This window comes from Protopterus annectens, chromosome 4.part1, assembly GCF_019279795.1.
Source record: "Protopterus annectens isolate FY-2018-M chromosome 4.part1, PAN1.0, whole genome shotgun sequence".
Taxonomy (NCBI): domain Eukaryota; kingdom Metazoa; phylum Chordata; order Ceratodontiformes; family Protopteridae; genus Protopterus; species Protopterus annectens.
In genome coordinates, this window is record NC_056734.1 from 113,195,392 (window position 1) to 113,221,009 (window position 25,618).

At 43.4% G+C, this 25,618-nt stretch overlaps 1 protein-coding gene across 1 annotated transcript in view; it reads right to left on the reverse strand.

Moving 5' to 3' along the window:
- LARS2 (leucyl-tRNA synthetase 2, mitochondrial) overlaps positions 1–25,618 on the reverse strand; it is a 1,850,943-nt gene that overhangs the window by 1,551,131 nt on the left and 274,194 nt on the right. The window contains exon 3 of the mRNA XM_044070015.1: positions 10,581–10,672. Coding sequence (XP_043925950.1) covers positions 10,581–10,672 — 92 coding nt within the window. The remainder of the gene's footprint in view (positions 1–10,580; positions 10,673–25,618) is intronic.

Below are 25,618 nucleotides of genomic sequence, written 5' to 3' on the forward strand. Positions count from 1 at the left end.
TTCCCAAGGTTTGTGGGATCACCGTGTATAGATTGCAAGCATCCACTGTTAAAAAAACAAAAGTGCTCATTATAAGCTAAAGAGTTAATACTCATCAAAAATGTCCACGAGTCTTTGCAAATCTGAGGTTCCAGGGCCACAAATCTCTTCAGAATGTCATCTATCACCTTAGCACAAGAATGGGTGATTGATTGTCGAGCGTCCACTAAAGAGCGCATAGGTGAATCTCCTTGATTCTTGTGGATTTTAGGTATTCCAAAAAGTACAGGTAGTCTAGGTGATGGTACTGACAAAACAGTTAAACATGTCAAGGTCGATGAGTGAGTCAATGAACATATCATTCAGGAACATTCTGATACGGTTGTATGCTATGTTCAATTTGTTCTGGCTCACTTTAATATATGCGTTACTTTCAAGTATCTTCCCCATTCTTTCCTTGTAGTCCATTTTGTGCATAATGACCAGTCCACCCCCTTTGTCAGGTTTCATTAGGCGGACTGGTAAAAGTCTAAAGTTGCTTAGAACTTCTCTTTCGTTCTTGTTCAAGTTGGTCCTTAATTCAGACTTGTGCTGACGGTTAATAAAAGCCCTAAAGTCCATTTCGCACATTCTTTCAAATAGTAAAATGGACGGGTGTAAAGGGGGATTAAATGTACTAGAAATACACACGTTTGGGTTCCCACTGTAGTTCCTGTTACCCAACATTAATTGTAAATTGAGTTTTCGAGTGTAAAGTTTAAAGTCCAGTAATAAGGACCCTAAATCAGTAGCATGAGTTGTAATGAATGCAGGTCCTTTTGCGAAAATGTCAACTAATAGAGGGTCAATAGTTTATTCGGTAAAGTTGTAAATTTTGAAATCTCTGCTTTTATTCATTACAACTTTACAAGAGGGGTTGTTTGAACTGACCCTTTGGTGAAAGGTCACCTCTTGTTCCTGTTGTTGTTGTTCCTCCTTGTGTTGTATTTCCTCTGTTGCTTGGGGGTAGAATGGGGGGGATTGAATGAAATAACAAGAAGTTATGTACTCAACATAACATTCGATGTATGTAGTCCATCTCGCCTCACATTCTTATCCGTGGGTTCAGAGCTGAATATCGGCTCGGACTCGGCCAAACTTTTCTAGCTCGAAGTCTTCTATTGGCTGGGCTAAGAAGGTATCCCATGCTTCACTGCTTCATATCCCCAGATCTAGTTTGCTGTGAACACCACACTCATACCCCATGCATAACAACATCCAAGTAAAGAGGAATAAACTAAAGGTGAAGGGAGCTCTAAAAACTAGACCTAACCTCCAGATCCTCCAGGATGGGGGAAGGTGGGAGGGTAAGTAAGAATGTGAGTCGAGATGGACTACATACATCGAACGTTATGGTGAGTACATAACTTCTTGATATTATGTAGTCCAATCTCGCCTACATTCTTACCCGTGGGACATTGTCCCCAGCACCTACATCCTGGGAGGCTCAGAGGAAGATACTCCTGAGTACTGTGGAACCAAAGGAAGACCTGCCCCTAGATACCACGTCCAGCTTGTAATGAGTAACAAAGGTGTGAGGAGATGCCCAGGTAGCTGCAGCACAAATATCATCCATAGTCAATCTGGCCTGATAGGCTGTAGATGTAGATACAGCCCAAGTAGAGTGAGCCTTGACTGGAAATGGTAGGTCTTTACCCCCTGAGGGATAAGTGAAAGAGATGCAATTTGATATCTATCTGGATAGGGTGATTTTGGAGACAGGGGACCCAATTCTGTTTTCCGAAAAGGAGACAAACAGTTGATCAGATTTTCGGAGATCTTTGGTTCTGTGCAGATAGAAACGTAACTGTCTGTGTACATCCAATTGATGAAATTTAAATTATGCCTTGTTTGAAAAATGGGGAAAAACACTGGCAACTCAATAGATTGATTAAGATCAGATATGGACGCCACTTTAGGAAGAAAGGAAGGGTTTGGTCTAAGAGAAACCCTGTCCTTATGAAAGATCAAGTATGGAGGTTTGATAGAAAGAGCTTGAATTTCTGAAACACGTCTGGCTGATGTGATGGCTATTAAAAAGGCAGTTTTCCAGGTCAAGAATTTTAAGTCACAGGTAGCTGCAGGCTCAAAGGGTGGTGAAGTAAGGGCTTGCAGAACTAAATTTAGATCCCATGGCATGATCGGTTCTGAGACAGGAGGACGAAGTAACAGAGTGCCCTTCAGGAAAGCCTTAGAGAGTCTGTGAGCCATCAGACTAGGCTCATTAGCAACATGAAAATTAGAAATCGCTGCCAACTGAACTTTAATGGTAGTGGACGCTGAGCCCTGCTGGAAAAGCATAGACAAAAACTCCAAGATGGAAGCAATTGGAGCTGTGTAAGGGTCAATTCCTTGGGTATGAGCCCAAATAGAAAACTTCTTCCATTTGCTGGAATAAATCTTCCTAGTAGAGGGCTTATGAGAGGAAGATAAAATATGAACTACATCAGGTGAAAAGTGATGAAGCCTAACTAACGACGGACGTGGAGTAGCCAGGCTGTCAACCGGAGGGTCCGCAGAGAGGGGTGGAACTGTCCCGACATGTGAGTCAGTAAGTCTGGTTGTGGGTCCAGAGTCCAAGGTGTGTCCACAATGTAAGGATGGAGAAAGGGGAACCAGACTTGACAAGGCCAGTGTGGAGCAATTAGAATCATTCTGCTTCCCAAGGATTGCGCTTTCTGAATCATTTTTGATAGCAAGGGAAACGGAGGGAAAGCATAAAGCAGACCGGAGGGCCAATCGTGGACTAGAGAGTCCCTGGGTGACTCCCCCTGTGGGGGGATCAGCGTGAAGTAGCTGCTGCATTTGGCATTGAGGGGGCTGGCAAAAAGGTTGTAGCAAGGCTGACCCCATCTGCTGAAGATTCGTTCTGCAACTAGACGATTCAGGGACCACTCGTAAGGCATCAGAATAGCTCTGCTTAGCCTGTCTGCCTATCATGTTGGACTTCCCCGGAATGTGCATTGCCACCAGAGACCGTTAGGAAGATACTGCCCACTGCCACACTCACATGGCCTCTCTGCACAGGGGGTATGATCTGGTTCTTCCCTGCTTGTTCAGATACCACACCACTGACATATTGTCCGAGTGTATTGCAATAGTCCCGAGAGGTAGAAAGCTCTGAAGTGCCTGCAACACAAGTAGCACTGCTCTCATCTCTAGGACGTTGATATGCAGATGTATCTTGTGATCTTGCCACATGCCTTGGACTGTCCTGCTGAGATAATGCCCCTCCCCACCCCATCTGGGAGGCGTCCGTGGTCACTGTGGCAACCGGGAGTGGTGGAACGAAGGGATTTCCCCTGTCCAGATTGTTGGTGCAAAGCCTCCAACTGAGATCCTGTTTGCATCTGTCCGTGAGCAAAATTGGGTGGGAAAGTGGAAGTCTCTTGAGAGACCATTGAGCAAAGAGGAGCCATTGAAGGAGCCTCATGTGCAATCTCGCTAGAGGGACTAACATAATTGTTGCTGCCATAGTCCCCAGGAGTTGGAGAACCCATCTTGCCTTCGCTTTCCTCAGGGGTAGCAGGGCATGCACCTGTTGCTGTAAGACTCTGATTCTTTCCTGCGGTAGAAAGGCTCGCATTTGAACAGTGTCTAGCTCTGCACCTATAAAAATGACACGTTGTGAGGGCAACAAGGCAGATTTTTCCCAGTTCAGTGTTATGCCCAACTGTTGATAGAGAGTGATGGTAACGTCCCTGGTTTGGATTAGTAGATGCCAGGTGGGGTGGTGAGGAGCCAGTCGTCCAGATACGGAAACACTTGGAATCCTTGACGTCTCAAGTGAGCTGTCACCACCACCATACACTTGGTGAACACCCTGGGGGCTGTGGTGAGACCAAAGTGTAGGGCTCGAAACTGAAAATGACTGGCTCCCAGCCGGAAGCGTAGGTGACTCCTGGATGCCCTGTCCATTTTGATATGGTAGTAAGCATCCTTGAGGTTGATGGAGCACATCCATATTTCTTTTCCCAACAATGGGAGAATTAACTGTAGTGTGACCATACGGAACTTGGACTTTTGTACATAGTTGTTCAGTTGGCTGAGATCTAATATGGGTCTCAGGTCCCCTATTCTTTTCGGCACCAAAAAGAATCTTGAATAAGTCCCTAATCCTATCTGGTCTGAGGGGACATGCTGGATGACTCCTTTTCCTAGCAGCTTTGAAGCCTCTGAAGCTGCATGATCCCTTTGACTGGGTGGAACGTCCGGGATTTTTCTGACTGGAGGAGGATCTGACAAAAAGGGGATGACATAACCTCAGGAAATTATTCGTAATAGCCATCGGTCCTGGGTGATGCTTTGCCAGGCTTCCAGGTATAATGATATTTGACCCCCGACTGGCTTCAGAAACGCACAGTCAGGCAACCCATCAGGAACGATGGTAGGGAGAGCCGCGAAAGGAATCGTGGTCTCCCGAATTGCGGGGGCCCCCTCTGCCTCTAGGGCGGTGTCTCCCTGAATAACCCCCCCTCCTCTGCCTCTGGAGGGGGGCTCATTTTGTGCTCCGGGAAAAAACCTCTGCGATTTTTTGAATCACATCTTCCCACCCCTCTGGGCCTTGGGGTAAGGCCTAGAGGGAAGGGAAAAATGGACTCCTACAGCAGACAGAGTCTTTCCCTCTTGCTCGCACCTGGTGAGGGTGTCTTTCACCTTGGTTCCGAACAAAGAACCATCAAAGGGGGCATCAGTGAAAAAAGACTTGAAGGCCTCTGCAAAATGACAAAGGCGCATCCAGGCTTGCCTCCTAAGGGTGACTCCTGAGCTTGCTGCCCTACTCGCTCCCTCGGCTGCATATGAAATGAGCCGCATGGAGGAGTTAACGATGGAATTGAGGGTAGACACCTGGGCGTTAACCATCTGGGCCACCGCCTCAGTAACGTTACCCGCGAGAGTATGTCCTAACTCCTTGAGGAGATCTCTCTGGAGCAGAGTAAAATGAAACAGGTAGTTCAGCGACCGTAAGGTAAAGGTTAATGACGAGAGGGTACGCTTCCCGTACCGGTCCATGGTCCTAGACTCCTTGTTAGGAGGATGGACAGAGGAAGAAGTCTCGGCTAATTCCTTCTGAGTGGCCGCCGCCACCACCATGGCATTCACAGGGACTCCTTTGGACAAAAACTCCTTACCCGGGGGAGCAGACAGAAATTTATTGGGTCTCCTGGGTACGGGTTCCACAGAATCAGGGTTCTCCCACACCCTCCGACAAATTAAATCCAGGAGCTCGTTGAAGGGTGGGGACACCCAGGAGGCGGAGGGCTGAGCCCCAAAGGCCTTCAGGAAGACCGACTCCTCCTCGGAGGGGGCTTTGGACGGCCAGTCACCTCTTTGTTTCAATATCTCCAGGATGTTGGAGAAAGAAACATCATCAGAGGATGACTTGGGGGACCCCTCCGATTCCTCGAGGTCAGTATCTGAGGTGAGAGACTCATCCTGGGAGTCTATGTGCTTCCTCTTGCACGTTTTCTTTCTAGGGGGCTCCTCAGGCAAAAACTCTGAGGGGCCCTCAAAAACTTGGGGACCACTCATGGGGGTATCCCTAGGCCTTGGGGCTCCACTGTCTACAGATAGGTGGTGATCAGAGGCTCTCACCGGAGTGGTAGGGGACAGAATGACCGACCCACATGATGTGGCTGAAGATCTGGCCAGCGCACTCCGCATGGCCTCAAAGGCAGCCCCACCCCCACCCCACCCCCACCCCGAGTCCAAGGACCGGCCAGCCTCCGACACCATGACAGGAGTCGGGGTTCCCCGAGCCAAGGCACCGAGCGAGAGACTAGGAACCGAAAGGTGTTCTGAGGTGTCCCCCTCGGGCCCAACTGAAGAATCCCGAGTCCCGAACCCCGTGGACGGCACCGACCGCGTCGGAGCTGATGTCGGCACAGATAAGCCCGGAGAGGCCATCGGAACCAACCTCAGAACATCACATGGAGCGGAGCATTCTGGCTCCAAAGACAGAGATGTGCTCGGAGGAGGAATAATCGAAGATGGTATCGGGACGGGCTCCGGAGCCGACTGGGATGGAGCCGAGAACAATTTAGCCAAAACCGGTGACTGAAGGAGCCTCTACACCACTCTATCGACATCCATATCTGAAAGTGTCCTGGAGGATTTGGAGGACAGGGAGGGAGATCGGGATCTCCTCTCAGGTGACACTGGTCTAGTACTGGGCGATCGGCTCCGAAGAGGTTCCAATATAATTGGAGCCGATGCTGGTTCCATCAACACCGACACTTCCTGCGGCCCCAAGGACAGTGGAGCCGAGGAGGTCGAAGCTAGTTTTATTACTTTCTCCGGAGGCTTTGAGGAGACTGAAGGAACCGGAGATCTCTTTTTTGATTTTGTGGATTTTGATTTTGAACTGGAAGCAGAATCCATGGCTTCTTCGAACGAGGGTTTCAAGAGTCCCTTCAGAATTAACTTATTCTTTCTTTCTTGGAGCACCCTGGGACTAAAAGCATGGCAGAAGCTGCAGGACTCCTGAAGGTGGATTGCTCCCAGACAATAAACGCATACTGAATGTCCATCGGTGATGGACATCTTGTAACCACACTTAGAGCACTTTTTACAACCCGAAGGTTTGTGTTCTTTGGAATCTTTGGACATCTTGAAAATCAATCACAATACCGATACAACAAGCAAGTCACTGCCTGACTGGAAAAACAACTACAGTCACACAAAACACCACACTACGCGCGGGAACAAATTTTTCACAAACAACAGCACACACAATCCTCAGAAGGGACACACACTAAGACGACTAGGGCCAAAACGGTTTTTAGACTAAACTTGCATACAGAACAAGGAAGACAGACACTAAAACCTCTAATTCAAATGGTTTTAGACAGCAAAAAACAACACAGGGAGAAGAAAAGGGACGGACTTGGTCCTCTAACTGAAACTGGCCTAGCCCGTTGGAACAGCTAGTCAGATACCACAAAAAACAATCACACTACAGATTATGCCCAAAAAACACCAAATAGAAATAGCTATTAAAATAGCTTTTGTTTGTAACAAATTCTCTCAAAAGAATTAGAAAAAAGGTACTTAGTTACAGCCAAGAGCGAGACCAAGTCCGAGCTACACGAGCGGCAAACGAGAGCTGGGATATGGAGCAGTACAGCATGGGATACCTTCTTAGCCCAGCCAATAGAAGACTTCGAGCTAGAAAAGTTTGGCCGAGTCTGAGCCGATATTCGGCTCCGAACCCACAGGTAAGAATGTAGGCGAGATTGGACTACATAACATCAACTATTCTATGTGTTCTAAAATTAAAGAGCCTTAAGAGATAGTAGCTGCACATACATTATTTTTGTTGGATGGTTAAATAATAGATGCTCATTAGCCCTAGGGAGGTTACAATTGCTAAGTTACACCCATCTTTTATAGGTTAAAGGAAACATTATACAACACAGTTTTTAATCAAAAGATTACTACTTCCACGGGTCCCCGAACATTAGTTATAAGTAAAGTGAACTAACTACGATTTTAATTAATACTATTTAATTTACTACATGTTCCATTATAAGACAACAGAACTTTGTTTTTTTATAAAACTAAGGCACTCATTTTACCTAATGACTTAAAAAACAAATTGTTTGACTTCAGTATTTTATGATTATACCTTTAAATTATGTAACTGTGCTTAATTGGTTTAATTGTTTTAACAAGTATGAGTCACTAGGATAGTACTTAAACTTGTTTTTTCTTTCTGAGCACTATTGTCTGAAGAAGTTAGGAGAAGGAGAAGCACAGGCTAAGCTATTGGGAATAACCACAGACTCCCACCGAAAATTTGACAGTCATCTCAACTTAACTATTAAGAAAGTACATGCCAAACTGAGGTCACTCTACCTTATCACACCATTTCTTACCAGCAACACAAGATCAGCCATTGCTCGCTCCTAACTTCTATCCACCCTACTCTATGCATCTCCCATTCTGACTAATCACAACAAAACTGAACTAAGCAAAATGGAAGCCTGCTATAACAGAATTGCCCACTTTGATGCAAAATGCTCATATAGAACTCATCACTGTACTGCTTTGAGACAGCTCCACTGGCTTGAACTGCCCAACCTCCTAACCTACAATCAGCTCTGCCGCTGTCATTCTATATATTACCTCCCCATTAAGTGTCCTGCCCCCAAAAACCTAGTACAACATCACTCAGCCAAAAGGCCTCTTAGATTATCAAGCAAACTACTACTAGACATCACCAACAACTACAATAGCTTTGGAGATGCACTATATAGTAGTTCAGTGGCTAAAAACTTGAACTCTGTCCCCACTAGCATTCAAAACACATCATCCAAAGCCTCCTTTAAAGACCTCATCAGGCAAAATCTCAAGCAAAGTTGGCAGTGCCATGACTGCTCCCCAGGCTAGTGAAAGCAGATAACATATACATACTAAATCTAGAGCACTTGATAATAGTTTTCAATCTTACTCACAAACACTGGCTAATTTACAATGTATGTACTGTACCTGTGTACTATGTATGTGTTCTACCTATGTTCCAAATTTCAGCTGTACACCACAAATCTATTAATTACCTTTATTTTTTAAATTAATATTTTTTTGTTTGTGCTCTCCACTGTAACTGTTTATGTGCCGCATACCACTGTAAAAACATGTCTCTTGTAATTTGTGTATATACTGATCATGTCTAAATAACTAAATGTGTCTGTAATTTTTCTTTGTGGAGCTTTTCTCCCAGGGCCTCTGCTGAAAAAGGGCCTTTTCGGCTCAGTCAGACACCCCCGGTTAACAAAAGTAAAATAAAATAAATAAATAAGTGTTTCCTAACGAAAAGCACTTTACACTTTGTGACTTGGATTCTGTGCAGCCAGATCGTTTTTAACTTTTTATTGCTTCACAGTTACCGGAGTGTGCACCGGACTACTGATTGCTGTAAGCTTGTTTTACTCAGCTATTAAACCTTGTTGGACTTTGCAGTGTGCACTTGCCTTGTCTTGTGCCTATTAGTTTTTGGATGTTTTTAGTAAACATCTATATGACAAGGAGTTATTAAAGAAAGAAAGAAAGACACTACAAAAACAAATGCTGAAAACTCAAGGAAAAGCACAGAGGAGCTCAGACGATCAGATTCCCAATGGTAGTCAAAGAGCTACAAATGAGATCTGAGGGATTTGTAGGAGAGGAGCATTGTGGGTAGGGGATCAGAACAATGTTATTATTTTATTTATTTATTTTACATTTGTTAACCGGGGGTGTCTGACTGAGCCGAAAAGGCCCTTTTTCAGCAGAGGCCCGGGGAGAAAAGCTCCACAAAGAAAAATTATAGACACATTTAGTTATTTAGACATGATCAGTATACACACAAATTACAGGAGACATGTTTTACAGTGGTATGCGGCACATAAACAGTTACAGTGGAGAGAACAAACAAAAAAATATTAATTTTAAAAATAAAGGTAATTAATAGATTTGTGGTGTACAGCTGAAATTTGGAACATAGGTAGAATACAGGTACAGTACATACACTGTAGATTAGCCAGTGTTTGTGAGTAAGATTGAAAACTATTATCAAGTGCTCTAGATTTTGTATGTATGTGTTTTCCGCTTTCACTAGCCTGGGGAGCAATCATGGCACTGCCAACTTTCCTTGAGATGTTGTCTGATGAGGTCTTTAAAGGAGGCTTTGGATGATGTGTTTGGAATGCTTGTAAGGATAGAGTTCCATTTTTTAGCCACTGTACTACTATATAGTGCATCTCCAAAGCTATTGTAGCTGTTGGTGACTTCTAGTAGTAGTTTGCTTGATGATCTAAGAGGCCTTTTGGCTGAGTGATGTACTATGTTTTTGAGGGCAGGACACTTATTGGGGAGGTAATAGATAGAATGACAGAGGCAAAGCTGATTGTAGGTTAGGAGGTTGGGCAGTTCAAGCCAGTGGAGCTGTCTCAAAGCAGTATAGTGATGAGTTCTATATGAGCAATTTGCAGCAAAGCGGGCAATTCTGTTATAGCAGGCTTCCATTTTGCTTAGTTCAGTTTTGTTGAGATTAGTCAGAATGGGAAATGCATAGAGTAGGGTGGATAGAAGTTGGGAGTGAGCAATGGCTGATCTTGTGTTGTTGGTAAGAAATGGTTTGATCAAGAACAAGGTCGGAAAAAGATGAAACAGAATGAACTGATTTAGTTGCCATCAGACTGAAGCATCTCTGAAGTTTGTTTTTCTTTTAGCTTTGAATGAAAGTATTATACTAAGTTCCATTTTGTGTAAAAAAATGGAACTATGTGGAGACAAGTCTATAAAGTTGTTTGGATTGTGCTGAAGGTCTTTGTCCAGAAGCAGTGTTTTCCAACGTCCAAGTGTTTTAAAAACAGAGAATTCCCAGGCCAAGTCACCAACTTTTTGACACAATGCTATACATCATCCTTGCTTTGGAGCTTCACAAGGGACAAAAACAAGCTGCAACATTTATTTCCAATTCAAAGAATACTATCAAAGCATAACTCAGAAACATTCACTGCGAACATTTAAAAAGTATGTAGAGTGTATTATTATTCTGTAAACTGGTTTATTTACAGTACCTTTTGGTCCACTCTTCCGGGTCCAAACCACGCTCAATAGCTGCATTTTCAGCAGGTAGCCCAAAGGCATCCCATCCCATGGGGTTCAAGACCTACAATGCAATCAGAGTACATCATGTTCATTGTTTCAGTGTTATGCTATAACACTGCTGTGTAGGCTTCACAATTATTTACCACAATATCTGAGCCAGTACAGGAAATAGCACCATCACCTATCTTTAAAAATCATAGAAATCTATCACTGTACTACATTATCTCCAGGCCAACAGTACAATTTTATTTATTTATTTATTTTTATTTTACATTTGTTGACCGGGATAGTCCAACTGGACATATGTCTATTTTCAGTGGAGGCCCAGGGAGAAAAGCTCCAAAATAATAATACACATTGAACATTTAGTAAATGCTAGTTTCAAGCAGATTACAAATGATAAAGTGCCCAATAGTACTAGTTTAAAGCCAAATAGAAACTACAAGATCTAAGATCAGGATACCCATCCTTGTTGACTTGCAGGATAAACTCTAACAGGACTCTGACAGCTCAGCAGTGGAAAATTTTCTAAGCCTCATGTCCTTTTTTTTTTTTTACCATGTTTTTCAAGAAAACTTCTTCAGATCTCTTTTACAGTACTTGCATACTGCATCAGAGAGTTTTGAAACGTTTTCCCTAGACTATACCAGCAAATTTCACATTTTCATTTTTTTTTTCTAGTTGTAAGTAGTTACTTTTCTGTACTGCACTCGAGTCAATGAGCTCCAAATTCTTTGCTACTACTTTAAAGTTGGCTTTTTCTGGGATATGTAATTATTTATTGCTTACTGCTTTGGAATATGAGTCAACTGTTTGATTTTTATTAGTTTTCCAGATATTTGAGTTAGTACTTAGCTTGGCCTAACTGTTTCTGCAAATTATTCTCGATTCTGGCTATTTATGACTTTATCCTGTAGTTTGTCTATTGTGGCAATTTGTAGTGGTTTGTAACATTCGATAAATGTATATACATTAAAAAAAAAGTTCCCTGGACAGAAACATGTTCAGTTTAACAGAGAAACACTTCCATGTGTATTATGAAGCCTTTAATGCTAGTACTATCAAGGCAAGAAAAGAAAATTATTAATGGTGAAGTGAAAGGAAGGAGTGCTATCCACTCTCAGTCAGAATTAGGCAAGGAGTGTCCCCTTGGATTGAGCTCTCCTCTGACAATGGAAGAGGTAAGTATACACCATCAGCTTCCAAGATGGGCCTTGCCCTAGACAGGTACATGGAAAAGGACAAAGAATTTAAGAAGTACAGACTACAGAAGTTGTACACTGAGTCAGGTAAGCTATGTCATGCCAACTGTAATGTTCACTTTTTAAGGCAAGCTACAATTGAGGAAGTATCTAAGCACGACAGGTATTAGGATTCTAAGATGCCTGACTCTGTTGTATCATACCTTTCTTCTATCACGTATGGCAGGAAAGAGAGGGACTCATCCTCGCTGGATGCAGAGGTGACTACATGCTCTCCTACAGAATTGCTTCCTCCAGCTTGATTAAATCTTGCCACTGAGATACTTTGGAACTGTAGTACAAGATGATGGTGGAAGCAGTTAATGCAGGTTATACCTGCAATGGCTCAGCAAATGATGTCCCAAGCCCTTCCCTACCTTTGGTGCTGGGGTTAAATCAGGCTTTTCTGCATTTCCCAGCTTTGAAACTACTCAGCCATACTCACCAGGTTACATGTAAGCTCTGGTCCCCATGTGGCCAAGTTCTGAACTGCAGCTGCCAGTGTCAGCATATAAGGGAAACTCCGCCTTGAAGACAACTTCAAGTATTGGGGTGCAATCTTCATGGCTGGCTCGGTAGGCATTTACCAAGCTTTTGGTGTCTCTGGGGTTAGGGAGGAGTAGCATCAAAATTTGGGGGGATGGATCCCTTTATATAGGTGTTTGGATGAATGCTGGGGTTTCCAGAGTTCCTGCATTAGGTTTCCAAATTTCAGGGTAAAAACTTTCAATGTCAGACTTTGGTGTTGAACAAATGACTGGGGTCAGGGAATCTGGCAAAGGATCAGAGTGTGTCTGTACCAGCAATCTTCGAGATCACCATCTGGGTCTGGCCCTATCTACCACTACGTAGGCATCCACTGTGACCGTTCCAGTGATGGTCATACTAGACTGATATTCACTTGACTGAAGATGTGCCTTCCCACACTTTTACATCAGAACATAGGGATTCCTGGTCCCTGTGAGGATGCCTCATGTGTTTCTGGACTCCCTTCCTCTTACCTCTCAGACCAGTCCATTCTGAGACCAAGACTGAAGCATCAGTGTAACAGGAGGCACTTGATGTCTGTCATGGGAGACTACTGAGGAGAGTTCAAACAGGATGAGGCTTCAGGTTCCCCACCATTCTCTCGTGCCTGGGGGACCTCAAATGTGAGGAGAGACTGGAGACGATGAGGCAAAAGTAAGATTAGTCTGTAGACCCTTATTCTCCTTGGTATATCATGCAAGAGGCTTTCATGTCCCTCGTCTGCTCCTTGGGTAGCTCCCCAGTTGGCACGGTAGTATAGCTGCTGCTGCAGACAGCATGGGGAAAAACCTGATCCTGCAGTGTCTACTCCAAGAAGACTGGACAAGATCCCCTGGCCTCCCAAAGAATGGAACTGTAGAATAGTGATGTCCAAGTTGGATAGGACATGGCAAGTATCATACAACAATTGGTGAAATTCTTGGTGACAGTCAGGGTGTCCCACAGGGTTCTGTCCTATGCCCTTACTTGTTTAGATTATATCTTTCAGACCTAACTTTTTTATCTCAGGTGTTCTACAGTCTAGATGCAGAGGACCTGAAATTGGGTAAACGGATTACATGTGTTACAGATCAGGCACATCTGCAAAAGAGCTCGACTAAATTGGCCATTTGGGCATAGGAAAATAAAATGCTGATAAATACATCAAAAACTAAGCATACAAAATCTGGGAGACATAAACTGAAAGGTGAATGTTTAAGACAGCACACAGTGATTGAAACTGTAGACTCATTTAAGGACCTGGGTGTATGGGAAGATCCAGCTTTGAGTTTTTCTAATCATATCGTTGAAGGTTGTGCATCAGGGCTGGTAACTCGGCACGTAAAAATCAACTACCAATCATTAGCGGACCGGAGTTCCGCTGTGGCGACCCCTAACTGGGAAAAGCCGAAAGACACAAACAAACAAATCAACCAACTGGTCAATAATAGCTACAGATTTATAGGTTGTATAAAAAGATTTATAAAGTCTAGGAAATCAGAAATGAAGAAGTCATTGTTTGCTTTTACATGATTAGACCCAAACTTGAGTATGGAATAACAATATGGAAATCTTATAAGGAAGCAAGCATGAATAAACTGGAAAGAGTACAGTGGAACTATACCAAGGGCATCCATGGATGTGAAAATGTAAGTTATTATGAAAAACTAAAATATCTGAACAGGCTACCAGATTACATTAAATCAAGCACTAGTTTAGATATTTTTAAGAAACACCTAGACACTTATTATGAGAACAAATGCTTTGTTATATTGACAAGCTAGAAGGGCAGTGATGCCTGTGCTTTAAATATTTGTATGTATGTATGTACGCCTGACAAAGGTGGCAGCCCATAAAAAAAAAAAAACTCTAACAGCCCTGTCTTCCATCCTCCAGAAAATAATTCCATGGTAATGGGACAGTTAGGAAAGCAAATTTACATGCATTGCTCGGTTATTCAGTAAGACCTAAACTAAGCATCATACATGCTTCAATCCCAGTGATAAAGAGCTAATGACATGAGCCCATTGCTGGCCCAGTTATCCAGTTAGGAAAGGAAATTCAATTTACATCTCAGCTGCCACCCATTTTTATCTGTAATAAACCTTACCATGTGCTTTGTGCATAATTCAGTAGACGATGCAGAATGGGCAACAGGCACAAGCACTGTAATTCAATGCCATGCTTGGTTGCACTTCACTAACTTACAAGACCTTTCTGAATGTTCCTTTTGACGTACCTGCATTTTCCAGTCCATCAATCAAAGCTTACCTGAAGAATATGGGAAAAAAAGATCAGTTGTTGGTATGAGGTCCCAAACACAGCAGCACCTGTTCTCTAGAATTCAGCAGAGTCCATGTCAGCTCTGGTGCAGGTGTGGCTAACACCATCATCAATGCAAGGGATCTGAGAGAAATCACCAATGCCACAGCAATTTCTAGAATGCCCACCCAACCAGATACAGAAACAATCATCAGCAGTAGGGACACCCTGGGCTGTCATCCAGCAGCTGGCAAGCAAATCTATGAGGCCACTGTCCTATTCTGGAGGCAATCTGGGGCCAAGCTGGCCCTTTACCTTATCACATAAACTGGCACCATGCGGACAGGTGAGTATGGAAAATAACATGCATAGACTATACAACACTCTACATTTCCCAACCCAAGCCCACTCTTCTCTCTTGCCAGACAACTAACCACATCAAAAACAGTGTGGCAAAGGTTTCCTCTCCCTCTCTTACAAAAGTGAAACATCCAAGAGGTCTACCAGAACAGAAAGGATGCAACCTATGTTCCAAACTCTTTTTTTTATTCCAAAGAAGTGGTCCTCAGATCCACTGTAGAACTCTGTGTCCTAAAGAGGGTCCATCACAAAGGAATCTTTCTTCTTCTTTGGCATCCCACTGCCATTGTTGAGTACTGGCTTCCCCAATATCTATTCTCACTGATGCGAACACTCTCTTCAGAAAGGTCTCTATACCAGGGGAGTACCTGCAGAAGAAGAACTCTACTCCACTGCAAGCTATAGGAGCTGCACCACTAGGCATTGTAGAGTGGGACATGATAGGTAAGAAGTTGTCATACTGCAGCTCCACAGTGGGGCTTTTTTTGTACTAGGCTCTAACCCCTTCCTCGGAGTGATGTCCAGAGATAAGCTGGGCAGACATTGAGGAGTAGCCTGAGAGTATGCCTGCTCGGGCCCTCCTCAGATCTCTTACATGACCCAACCTGATGGTCGGTTTAGAATTAAAATGTCCTCACAGCTGAGATGTCAGTGAGGGCACAGACAACCCCCAAGTCTGCTTGTATGATGGCCCTCCTGAAGGGTATTCCTTGGAATTTTTCCACCAATGGGTAAATAAATGGGTATCCAGTAGGTGGAGTCCTGATGACTGGCAGGAAGAAGAGGAAAATGTATTAAAATAATCAGTGTAAAATGCAGGCACATGCCTGCAAGTCCAGCATTCACCATAGTAATGAAGGTATCTAATCATATAGGATATGTTACCCAGTAGTATCTCACAATTACAACTATAAACCAGTCTGAAAGGTAGCGGCATTTAAACCACAGATTACAGACAGTAGATAATATAAACTATAGAAATACTGCAATATACTGCAATTTGACTGCAAAAATAAATATATAAAATCAATCCAAAATGTCTTCTAAAAATTACCACTAACTGCAGCAGCAAAGGTAAGAATGTTTAATTGAAGAATCAAGCTAACTGGTAAACATTTTTAAATTGCAACAGGAACAGCAGCACTTTCTTTGTAATTTTGTCTTGATATTAGTTCCTAAAACATAAACAGTAAACTTTCCCTTTATTGCACTCTTCCTAATGACGCAGGCACTTTAAGCATTCCTCTGGGGTAGAGCGCAAGATCCTGCCTAGGCTAAATGGATCAAAATGCATAAGCAGTAGGGGCACTGGGACAGAGGTATAAGCTGGGGTTGCAATAAGGCCTGTAGTGCCAAGGGGATCCCAGTGCCTACACTACAAACTTTGAAAATTATTTTCTCACAGACAGATCTGCCCTACCTTCTGTTTACTAACTCTTTTGAAGCAGGGTTTGCCAGCTTAGTGTAAAAATTGATGACTGTTGTACACTGGAATTAACTGGAAACAACTGAAATTAGACTAATTACCCAAACTTGTGCTGATCAGGTGCCAGTCTCACCTTTATGGGCCAAGTCTTTTTCTACTTTTCAGAATAAATTCTGAAATACAGTTTGGTTAAGAATGCTTTATTAGATGTTAACAATATCCCAATGTTGTCGCCAGTAACAGAGCTGATAGTAACAGAGCTGATAAACAATAACAGCCTGTAGAAATTCTGAAATGCTTGATAACAGTAACAGTGCTGATAACTATCCAAGGTTTCTGCACATATATTCTGATTCTCGTGAATAATATCAACTAAAAGTGTTTATATAGCAAAGACCTTTTGCATATCAGTCCAAAAGCTAACTTAACTGACTAAGATCACCGTGAATTAAGTATTTCCTAATAATACCAAAACCTTGTAATGTTTTACATGCCACTTTAGCCTTGGTTTCCAAGCCTTGTCTTGCATGTGCCTCACAGTGCTTGTCTATACTTTATCTAGCATTCCATTGCAAGCACCCATATCTTTCCTTTGAGAAAGGAACCTTCTGTAGCTTTACCCAAGAACTCCTGCACATCTCATGCTTATCCAGTAAGATTATCTTTTCCTTTCTTATGAACTGTCTTTTCCTGAAATTGAATGTGTATGAAAACACTAGTCTAGCTCTATTTTCAGTCCTATTATTCTACCTTAATGTACTACAGTGAACTCACTATGAATAAAGTGAAAACCCTCAGTAGCAAGGGAAAAAGACAGCTTTAGATTTAAGTAGCACCAAACTAAAAGTGCAAACAGAAAGGCCCAGCACTCAATAATACCTTATTTTGATTTATGTGCACCATGTAGGAACAGACACACAGCACAGCATAATTGCACAGTGTCTTGATATGGTAAGATCATTCTTGTACCAATGTATTGCTGTTATTATGCTTTTGTTTATATTTTGTTGTTTTGTATTTTTGCAGAACTTTTCACTGCAGGTCTCCGCTGAAAACAGGTCTCTGGCCCATTCGGACATACCTGGTTAACAAATGTAATTAATAAATAAATATTGAATAATTCTTTAATTATGCAACAAAGGCACTAAGAACTGCAAGGACAGACTACGGAAAAAAAATGATTAAAAAAAGAAACATAAAACTCTGACAGTGCATATGAATTAAGGGTATTTGGTGCACATGAAAAATGATGCACCACAAAAGAATTCAATTGCAGTGAAAGTGAAGTTAGCATATGGAATTTTCAAATAGTCTTTTAGAAAATGTTGATCTGATTTTATTCCATTAACAATATTTGGAAAAATATGAAAAAGTGGGAAGTACAGTAGTGAAGCAGTTGGCAATGCTGCCTCACAGCACTCAGGTTACACCTCGTCCAGGAATCTGCCTTGTCTTCCCTGTGTTTACGAGCTTTTTGCACCACAGACCCCAGTCTCATCCTACCTTCCTAAGGCATGCTGACCGATTAACCAGTCAGATTCTGAACTGGCCACAGCTGTCCATGTGAAGTATGCATGCATGTATCCTGCAATGAATTGCCTTTTCTGCTTTAGTCTGATGAGTGTCTGGATAGACTCCACCCCCCATCCTAAAAAGTATAAAGTGGGTATTATGAATGAATGTATACAAAGCAGTGAACATTTTTAAATCTTTATTTATGCCCAGTATTTACCTTGAGCCCAGTCCCAAACCTATTTGAGAAAATGATCAGCCTAATTTGTTCTTCAAGTCAAAGACGGATCATCAGATAAATGCTATATTGCTGTGGTTATTAGGACACAGTAAGAATGGGAAAGCACGGTGACAGTGTTCATGCTTGACTGTATTCAGTAATTCCTTTTCTCATTCAAGGTATTCTGAAAACAACATATGGAATACTCCTTAAAAAAGACATACAATGTACAGTGCTACCCACCACATCTCAAGATGGTTTAAAATATCTCTTCTTACTTGACGAGCAACTGTCCTAGAGCTACAGTTAACAGGGTTAAAACTAGGAGCTGCTAATGTGCTTCAACATGTAGACCTGTTTTTGATTCCATAAGTTTCCAAATACATACAGGGCAACTCTGAGCAAGTCACCTACTTAGACTAGTGCTCCAAGCCCTCTCCCAAAGAGATTTACTTAAAACTAGTTGGCTTTCCTGGCAAGCAAATTAATTAAGAAAGACTTTCCATCTTCAGTCTGATCTGTAGGTCTGGTCTAGACCCTACATACCAGTGTTGTACATTTAGTTCAGCAGAGGGTAACTACAGACTCATCCTTATACTTGCAAAGGCTTTTGGTGTTCTGTACATTCAGTTGTGGTTGTCTCTCTCATTTAAGTTAGGAATGAGACAGGGCTCATATAGCCTAAATGTCAATGAAGCTTCTGAAGGGTTCTGGCCAGCAAAACAGTTAACTGTATAGCTCTTAACCCAAAGATCTTTTCTTTCCTGTAGTCTCTCAAAGAGAAGATAAAGGGTTGGAATGGAGAGATGATAAAATCAGCAAGCAAAGGACAGTAGTATTGCTGTAACTGAATTCATCCTCATGTCTTGGTGAGTGCCTTCACAAGGTGGACCATGTTTTTTTTTTTTTTTACAAAATCTCACCAGGATGACACTGATATATATAGACTATATTTTATATAGCATATATCATGGACAGAAGTGGGTTAAAAATATAAAAAAAATAGCTAGGTGCACAAGACCAAGGATAAAACGTGCCCAATTCTGGTAGGTGCACTGATGCCAGGAATGCAAAAAATTACACTGTACAGTCCTCAAGACATGGAAACATTCCTACAATGGGGTTAGACCAGGCTCAGAGGAAGGATGCCTCCCCCTCCATTGCAGAAAGTAGTAGTAGTAGTCCACAAAAATTACAAAAACTGACAGGCCAAAAAAGAACCATAGAGATGAAAGAGTGGACTATTGAGGATAAGAAAGAAGTTATGTATTGTTACTATTATGAAAGAAACCCAGCAGACATACAAAAAGAGAGAGAAATTAGAGGAAAGAAAAATACTTGCACAAGAAAAACTGTCAAAAGCTTCAAATGCAAATTTGTTTTCATTAATATAACAGATTTACGAAAAACATTATATAGACAGAGAAACATTAGACTGTTTGGAAAAATAAGTGACTGAGTAAGTGTGAAAATATAAAGAACAAAATCTTAAGATTTTTGAAAGGTATACAAAGAAATATGGACATGGGAAAGAAAGAGAGATCTGATATGGTGCAATATTTACACAAAGCAGAAAGCCAAATTAATCAATACAAAAAAGCAGCCCCAAAGATATTCAAAGAGAAATACAGGCAAAGGTATCCAGATATGGAACATTTCACAACACAAAAAGTAAGATCACACGGAGGGAAGACAGAACAGAAGATTAGTAAAGCAGAAGTTAAAAAAATAGAAGCTGAAGTTATGGAACACCTGCAAAGTGAAGGATTTAGTATAGAAAGTCTAATGCACAGCATGATGGAACGGCGATTCCTCCAAGTATGGAGAAACAGGAGGAGCAGGAGACATACGAATAAGGAATATGGACATGGGAAAGAAAATGAGATTTAATATGGTGCAATATTTATGCAAAGGAGAAAGCAAAACTAATCAATACAAAAAGAGCAGCATCAAAGATATTTCAAGAGAAATACATGCAAAGGTATCCAGATATGGAAAATTTTACAATACAAAAAAATAAGAAAACAAACAGGAAAAGATGATTAGTAATGGAGACGTTAAAGAAATAGAACTGAGGTTAGGGATTAACTGCGAAGTGAAGGATTTAGTGTAGAGAATCTAACTCTCATACCTAGCAGGGCAGAGCAAAGAGTAGGGGAGTGGAGTCAGCCCGAGCATAGCAAAGAGCGAATGAAACAGGAAGAGTCAAATTCCAGACGTGCATGTGCAAGTAAAAACAAATCAGTTGCTCTAAACTACTGGCTGCTTAGTAGTAAATTCATTTGTCCATTAAGCTGTAACACTTGTTATTGAAGATATTAGTGAGACGGCCTTGGTATGGGCAGCTGGGAGCCTAAATACATTTATATTGTAAGAGGGCAATGGTTAAATAGAACAATGGAAAAAGTGAAACAAAATGTACTTAAGTTGGGAAGAGAGGCTATAGGAAAGACATACAATTCAAAAGACGTCTGGTGACCAACCAAATTATTATGGGGACTAGAGGAAAAAACTATAATCCAGTACCATCAGGAGGAAGAAATAGAGTAAAAACATGCTGCTAGCTCAGACATTTGTATTTAATAAGCTAAGGATTATCATAAAATGCAGCTTTCAAAATCACCTTTATGTGGTTAAATAATAGTTATGCACTCACTATAACTTGGTATCTGTGTTATCCGTAGTCACCATTCATCACGTATGGGTCCCCAGCTACCCAAAATTCTTGGGTGGCCTCAAGAAAGGACATGCTGAGGAACAGTGAAGCCAAAGGAAGCCCTTCCTCTAGAAACTAAGTCAAGTTTGTAATGAGAGATGAAAGCATGAAGAGAGGACCAAGTTGCCACTGTACAAATGTCATCCAAAGACTGACAGGCTATGAAGGCAGCTGAAGTGACCACTAACCTGGTGGAATGAGCCCTGATTGGTCCATGCAAAAGAGAACCACATGAGGAGTAAATGTAAGAAATGCACTGAGAAATCCAACGGGAGATGGTAATTTTTGACACAGCTTGGCCCTTCCTGTTAACTGAAAAGGCCACAAACAAATGGTCTGAGAGGTGAAAGGGCTTACTTCCATGCAAATAGAAACAAAGCTGACGAAGAACATCTAATGTATGTAAAATGTATTCTCCTTTATTAGCATAATTAGGGAAGAACACTGGAAGTTGGATTGACTGACTGAGATTCGCTTCAGTGACCACTTTGGGCATAAAGGAAGGGTTGGGTGCCAAAGCCACTCTGTCTTTATGAAATATTAAAATAAGGAGGCTTAATGGTAACAGCCTGCAATTCTGATACTTTGCTGAGGTTATAGCCACTAAAAAGGCAGTCTTCCAAGAAAGAAACTTAAAGGGGTTGGGAGGGTGGCCTAATGGTTAAGGTGTTTGTCTTACAAACACCAGGTACAGGTTTGAGTCTCACAAAGGATAATTGGCTAGGCTTAAAATGGCCCACAAGAGCAATTAGCCTAGTACTAATCTATGAACCTAAGTCACAGAATGTAGCAAGCTCAAAAGGGGGTTTAGTTAGATTATAGAGATTGCAGCACCAGAGTAAGATCCCACAGTGGAGAAGGGTCCTTGACTGGGGGGCGCAACAAAAACACACCTTTCAAGAAAGCTTTGCAGAGCTGAGAAGAAAAGGTAGGGTCATAACTGAGATGAAAATTAGAAACTGTTGTCAATTCGATTTGATCGTAGAGAAACTAGCATCCTCCTTAAAAAGGGAAGCCAAGAAAAGGAGAATGTCAGGAATGGATCAAGATTCCGACCTCTAGCCCAGATGGAGAATCTCTTCCACTTACTTCTGTAAACTCTCTTGGTGGAAGACTTCTGAGAAGCAAGATTAATGTCCCTCACAGGGGATACTAGCCTGGACTTATCAATAAACCAAGTTGTTAGATGGAGGGTCTGCATATTCAGCAGCAGACGGAGCGATGGATGGGAGATCAGATCCAGCACTGGATCAAGCACCCAAGGGGGTGCTTCAGATGAGACCATAGGAGAGGGAACCACAACTGTCGAGGCCAGAAGGGTGCAATGAGGATCAACTGAATCCTGAGGTGTCCTGCTTTCTGAAGAACTCTCAGCATTAAGGGTAATGATGGAAAAGCATAAAAAAGTCCTGGAGGCCAATCGTGAGTCACAGCATCCAGGGAGACTCCCCTTCTAGGGGGATCAAAGCGAAGTAACTGTTGCATTTGTGACTGAGAGGGGAAGCAAACAGATCGCAGCTCAGATGGTCCCACCGATGGAAGATCTGCTTCACCAGTGAAGGATTCAGGGACCACTCGTGAGGGGTCAAAATAGCCCTGCTCAGCTTATCTGCCAGCACATTGGATTCTCCAGGAATGTGCGTTGCAAAGAGAAAGCACCCCGAGGACATCACCCATTCCCAAACCCTCATAGCCTCGCAATAAAGCAGATAAGAATGTGTGCCACCTTGCTTGTTCAATAACGACACAACAGCCACATGTTGTCTGTGTGAACTACTATCGTTCCCAGAGGAAGGCAATCCTGAAAGGCTTGCAATGATAGAAGGACTGCTGTTGTCTCCAGAACATTTATGTGCAGCTTGGTCTCTGAATGGGACCTCATCCCTTGGACAGTCTTTCCCTGAATGTACCCCCACCCTAGGAGGGAAGTATCATTGTCACCGTGGCCATCGGAATGGGTGGAGAAAACAACTTGTCCCGCTATGAGGTCCGGGGAATGCATCTGCCACAACAGGTGTCTCTGACAAATTGGAGTGAGATGAATGGGGACTGACAAGGGATGAGAAAGGGCGGACCACTGGAACACTAGGGTCCACTGTAGCACTCTCATGTAGTATCTGGCCAGCAGGACCAGATAAATGGCAGCTGCCATTGAACCCAAAGCCCGGAAAATGAGTGATACTGGAGGATGAGTTTGCTCCAGAACAGCCTGAATGTGAGACTGGATAAGAAGCATGCGTCAGAGAGGAAGAGCTGCAATCTCTAAGGTAGTGTCCAGCTGAGTGCCTATAAATTCCAGTTGTTGAGACAGGGTCAAGAAAGATTTGGCCAGATTCACTGTTATCCCCAACTGATCGAAGAAGGAAGTGTGTGTTCTCCACCAGTTGATGCTTTGTGGGGGCTGTAAGGAGCCAATTGTCGAGGTAGGGAAACACCTGGAATCCCTGCAACCTGAGATGAGCTGCAACCACTGCCATGCATTTGTTGAAAACCCAGGGGGTCTGGGGTGAGTCCAAAGGGCAGGGCTCTGAATTGGAAGTGATCGGCTCCTAAGCGAAAGTGGAGGAATTTCCTGGACTGCCTGTCTATTTTGATATGATAGCATGCATCCTGGAAAGAGATCCACAGAGCACATCCTGTCATTCTTGTGCAGAAGGGGCACAATGGACTGAACAGTGACCGTCCAAAACTTCGACTTCTTGACTGACAGGTTTAACTGACTGAGGTCCAGAATGGGACGTAGGTCCCCCATTTTCAAGTGGGAGTAGGTTCCGGATCCTGTCTATCCTGTGGGGACCTTTTGGATGGCTCTTTTTTGGATGAGGTTGGTGACCTCTAGGTGGACTAACTCTGACTAGGTTGCGTGTCTGGGAGAGTTCTGCTTCTTGGTGGGGGGTCTGAAAAGGGAATGTAGTAGCCCCTGGAGATAATTCTTAGCACCCACTAATCATTTGTGATGTTATTCCAGGCTAAAGGGTACAAAGCCAACTGACCTCTGACTGCCTCCAGAGAGGGACAGTCGGGCAACACCTCAGGGGTGTCAGAAGAGTTTTTCAGAGAAGGGCTCCCTGGAACCCTGGTTTTGCAGGCCTCCTCTGCCTCTAGGGTGGCGTCGACTATTGAAACCTCTCCCCTGCCCCCTGCAGGAGAAATCCTCTTGAGCTTCCTGAAAGAAAAACTGCAACTTGCAGAACCACATTTTCCTGTTCCCATTTTTGGGTCTTGGAAAAAGACCTTTGGGGGGGGGTAGAGAATATGATCCCTACAGCCGACAGTGTCTTCCCCTCTTGTTAGCTGTGGGTCAAAGTTTCCTTAATGCTGGGTCCAAGAGAGTGGAACCATCAAAGGGGGCATTGGTGAATGATGCTTTAAAGGCGTCTGCAAACCTGCATAAATGCAGCCAGGCATGATGCCTGATAGCAATGCTTGTACCTGCCACCCATGAAGAACCCTCTGCAGCATTAGATATTAACATCATGGATGAATTAGCAATTGATGTAAGTGTGACCAGCTTGGGAGAGAGAGACTTAAAGTCCTCCGCAGTCATGGACTCTAAGAAGGAAGTTGAAAGCTCCTTTATCAAATCCTTCTGGAGACGGGTAAAATGGGTTAGATAGTTCAAAAGTCACAGGCTGAAAGATGCCAATGTGAACACCTGCTTTCCAAATCTGTCCAACGCTCTGGATTCACGGTTGGGAGGCTGGACAGATGAACACTGCTCTGCTGACTCTTTCTTCATGGTGGCAGCCACCACAATCACAAACTGGATCTGCCCTGGGCCAGAAGGCTTTATCCGACGGTGGGTTTAAAAATGTATCTGCTCTTTTGGGTGCTGGCTCCACTGTATCGGGTTCCTTCCAGGCCCTGCTGTCAATAAGACTGATTAAAGGGTCAGCAGGTGGGGACACTCAAGAGGTAGATGAGCCCATACCGAAAGCCTCCAGGAACACTGTTTCCTCAGAGGATGGGGGCTGGGCAGACCAACCGCCCTTGGCCCTAAGGATCTCCAGTATGTCTCCAAAGGAGACGTCATCAGAGAGTGACCTTGAGGACCTGTCCCCTTTATCAACATCCATATCCTCTGTGACAGACTCCATAGGGGAGTCCAGATGTCTCCTCTTACACATCCTCTTACATGTCCTCTTCCGAGGCACTTCCTCCACAGGAAGCTCAGGGGAAGACTCGGAAGAGGAAGGGACCCCATGGGGGAAACTCCCCCTGGAGGCTAGACCAGATGGGCTAAACAGGAGCAGGATGAGGGGGTACACTCAAATGCTGGGGCTGGGATGGAGCACGGTGAGTCGGAGAGGCTACTCTGGCAGTAGAAAGGGATCTTTCCACTACCCAGAATGCAAAGGGATTGGACAAGCCCCCTCCCCTGCTGGTAACACCACAACAGAGAAGGAATAGACCCCGCCAGAACCCCCAACTCTCCTGACAGTGCCGGTCCGGAGCTATCAAGTGCCGAAGCACCAAGGGGCAGAGAATGGTCCGAGAAGCCCGGACCTGAACCAGCCCCCACGGACTCTTGGGCGACAAACTGGACTTGTGGCCCCACCTATCCCAGGGGAATGGGAACAGAACCGGCAATAGACCCTGATGGGGTAGGGACAAAAGGAGTCCCAGAAATCCCCATCGCCTCTACGCAGTGCACTGGCTCTCCTGAGTCCAGTCCATGCGAAGTCGGACAAGGAAAAGGTAGGCAGGAAGGGGGAGAAAGCACCCTAAGGCCTGTGGGCCGGGGAAGCCAAAAGCCCCAACTC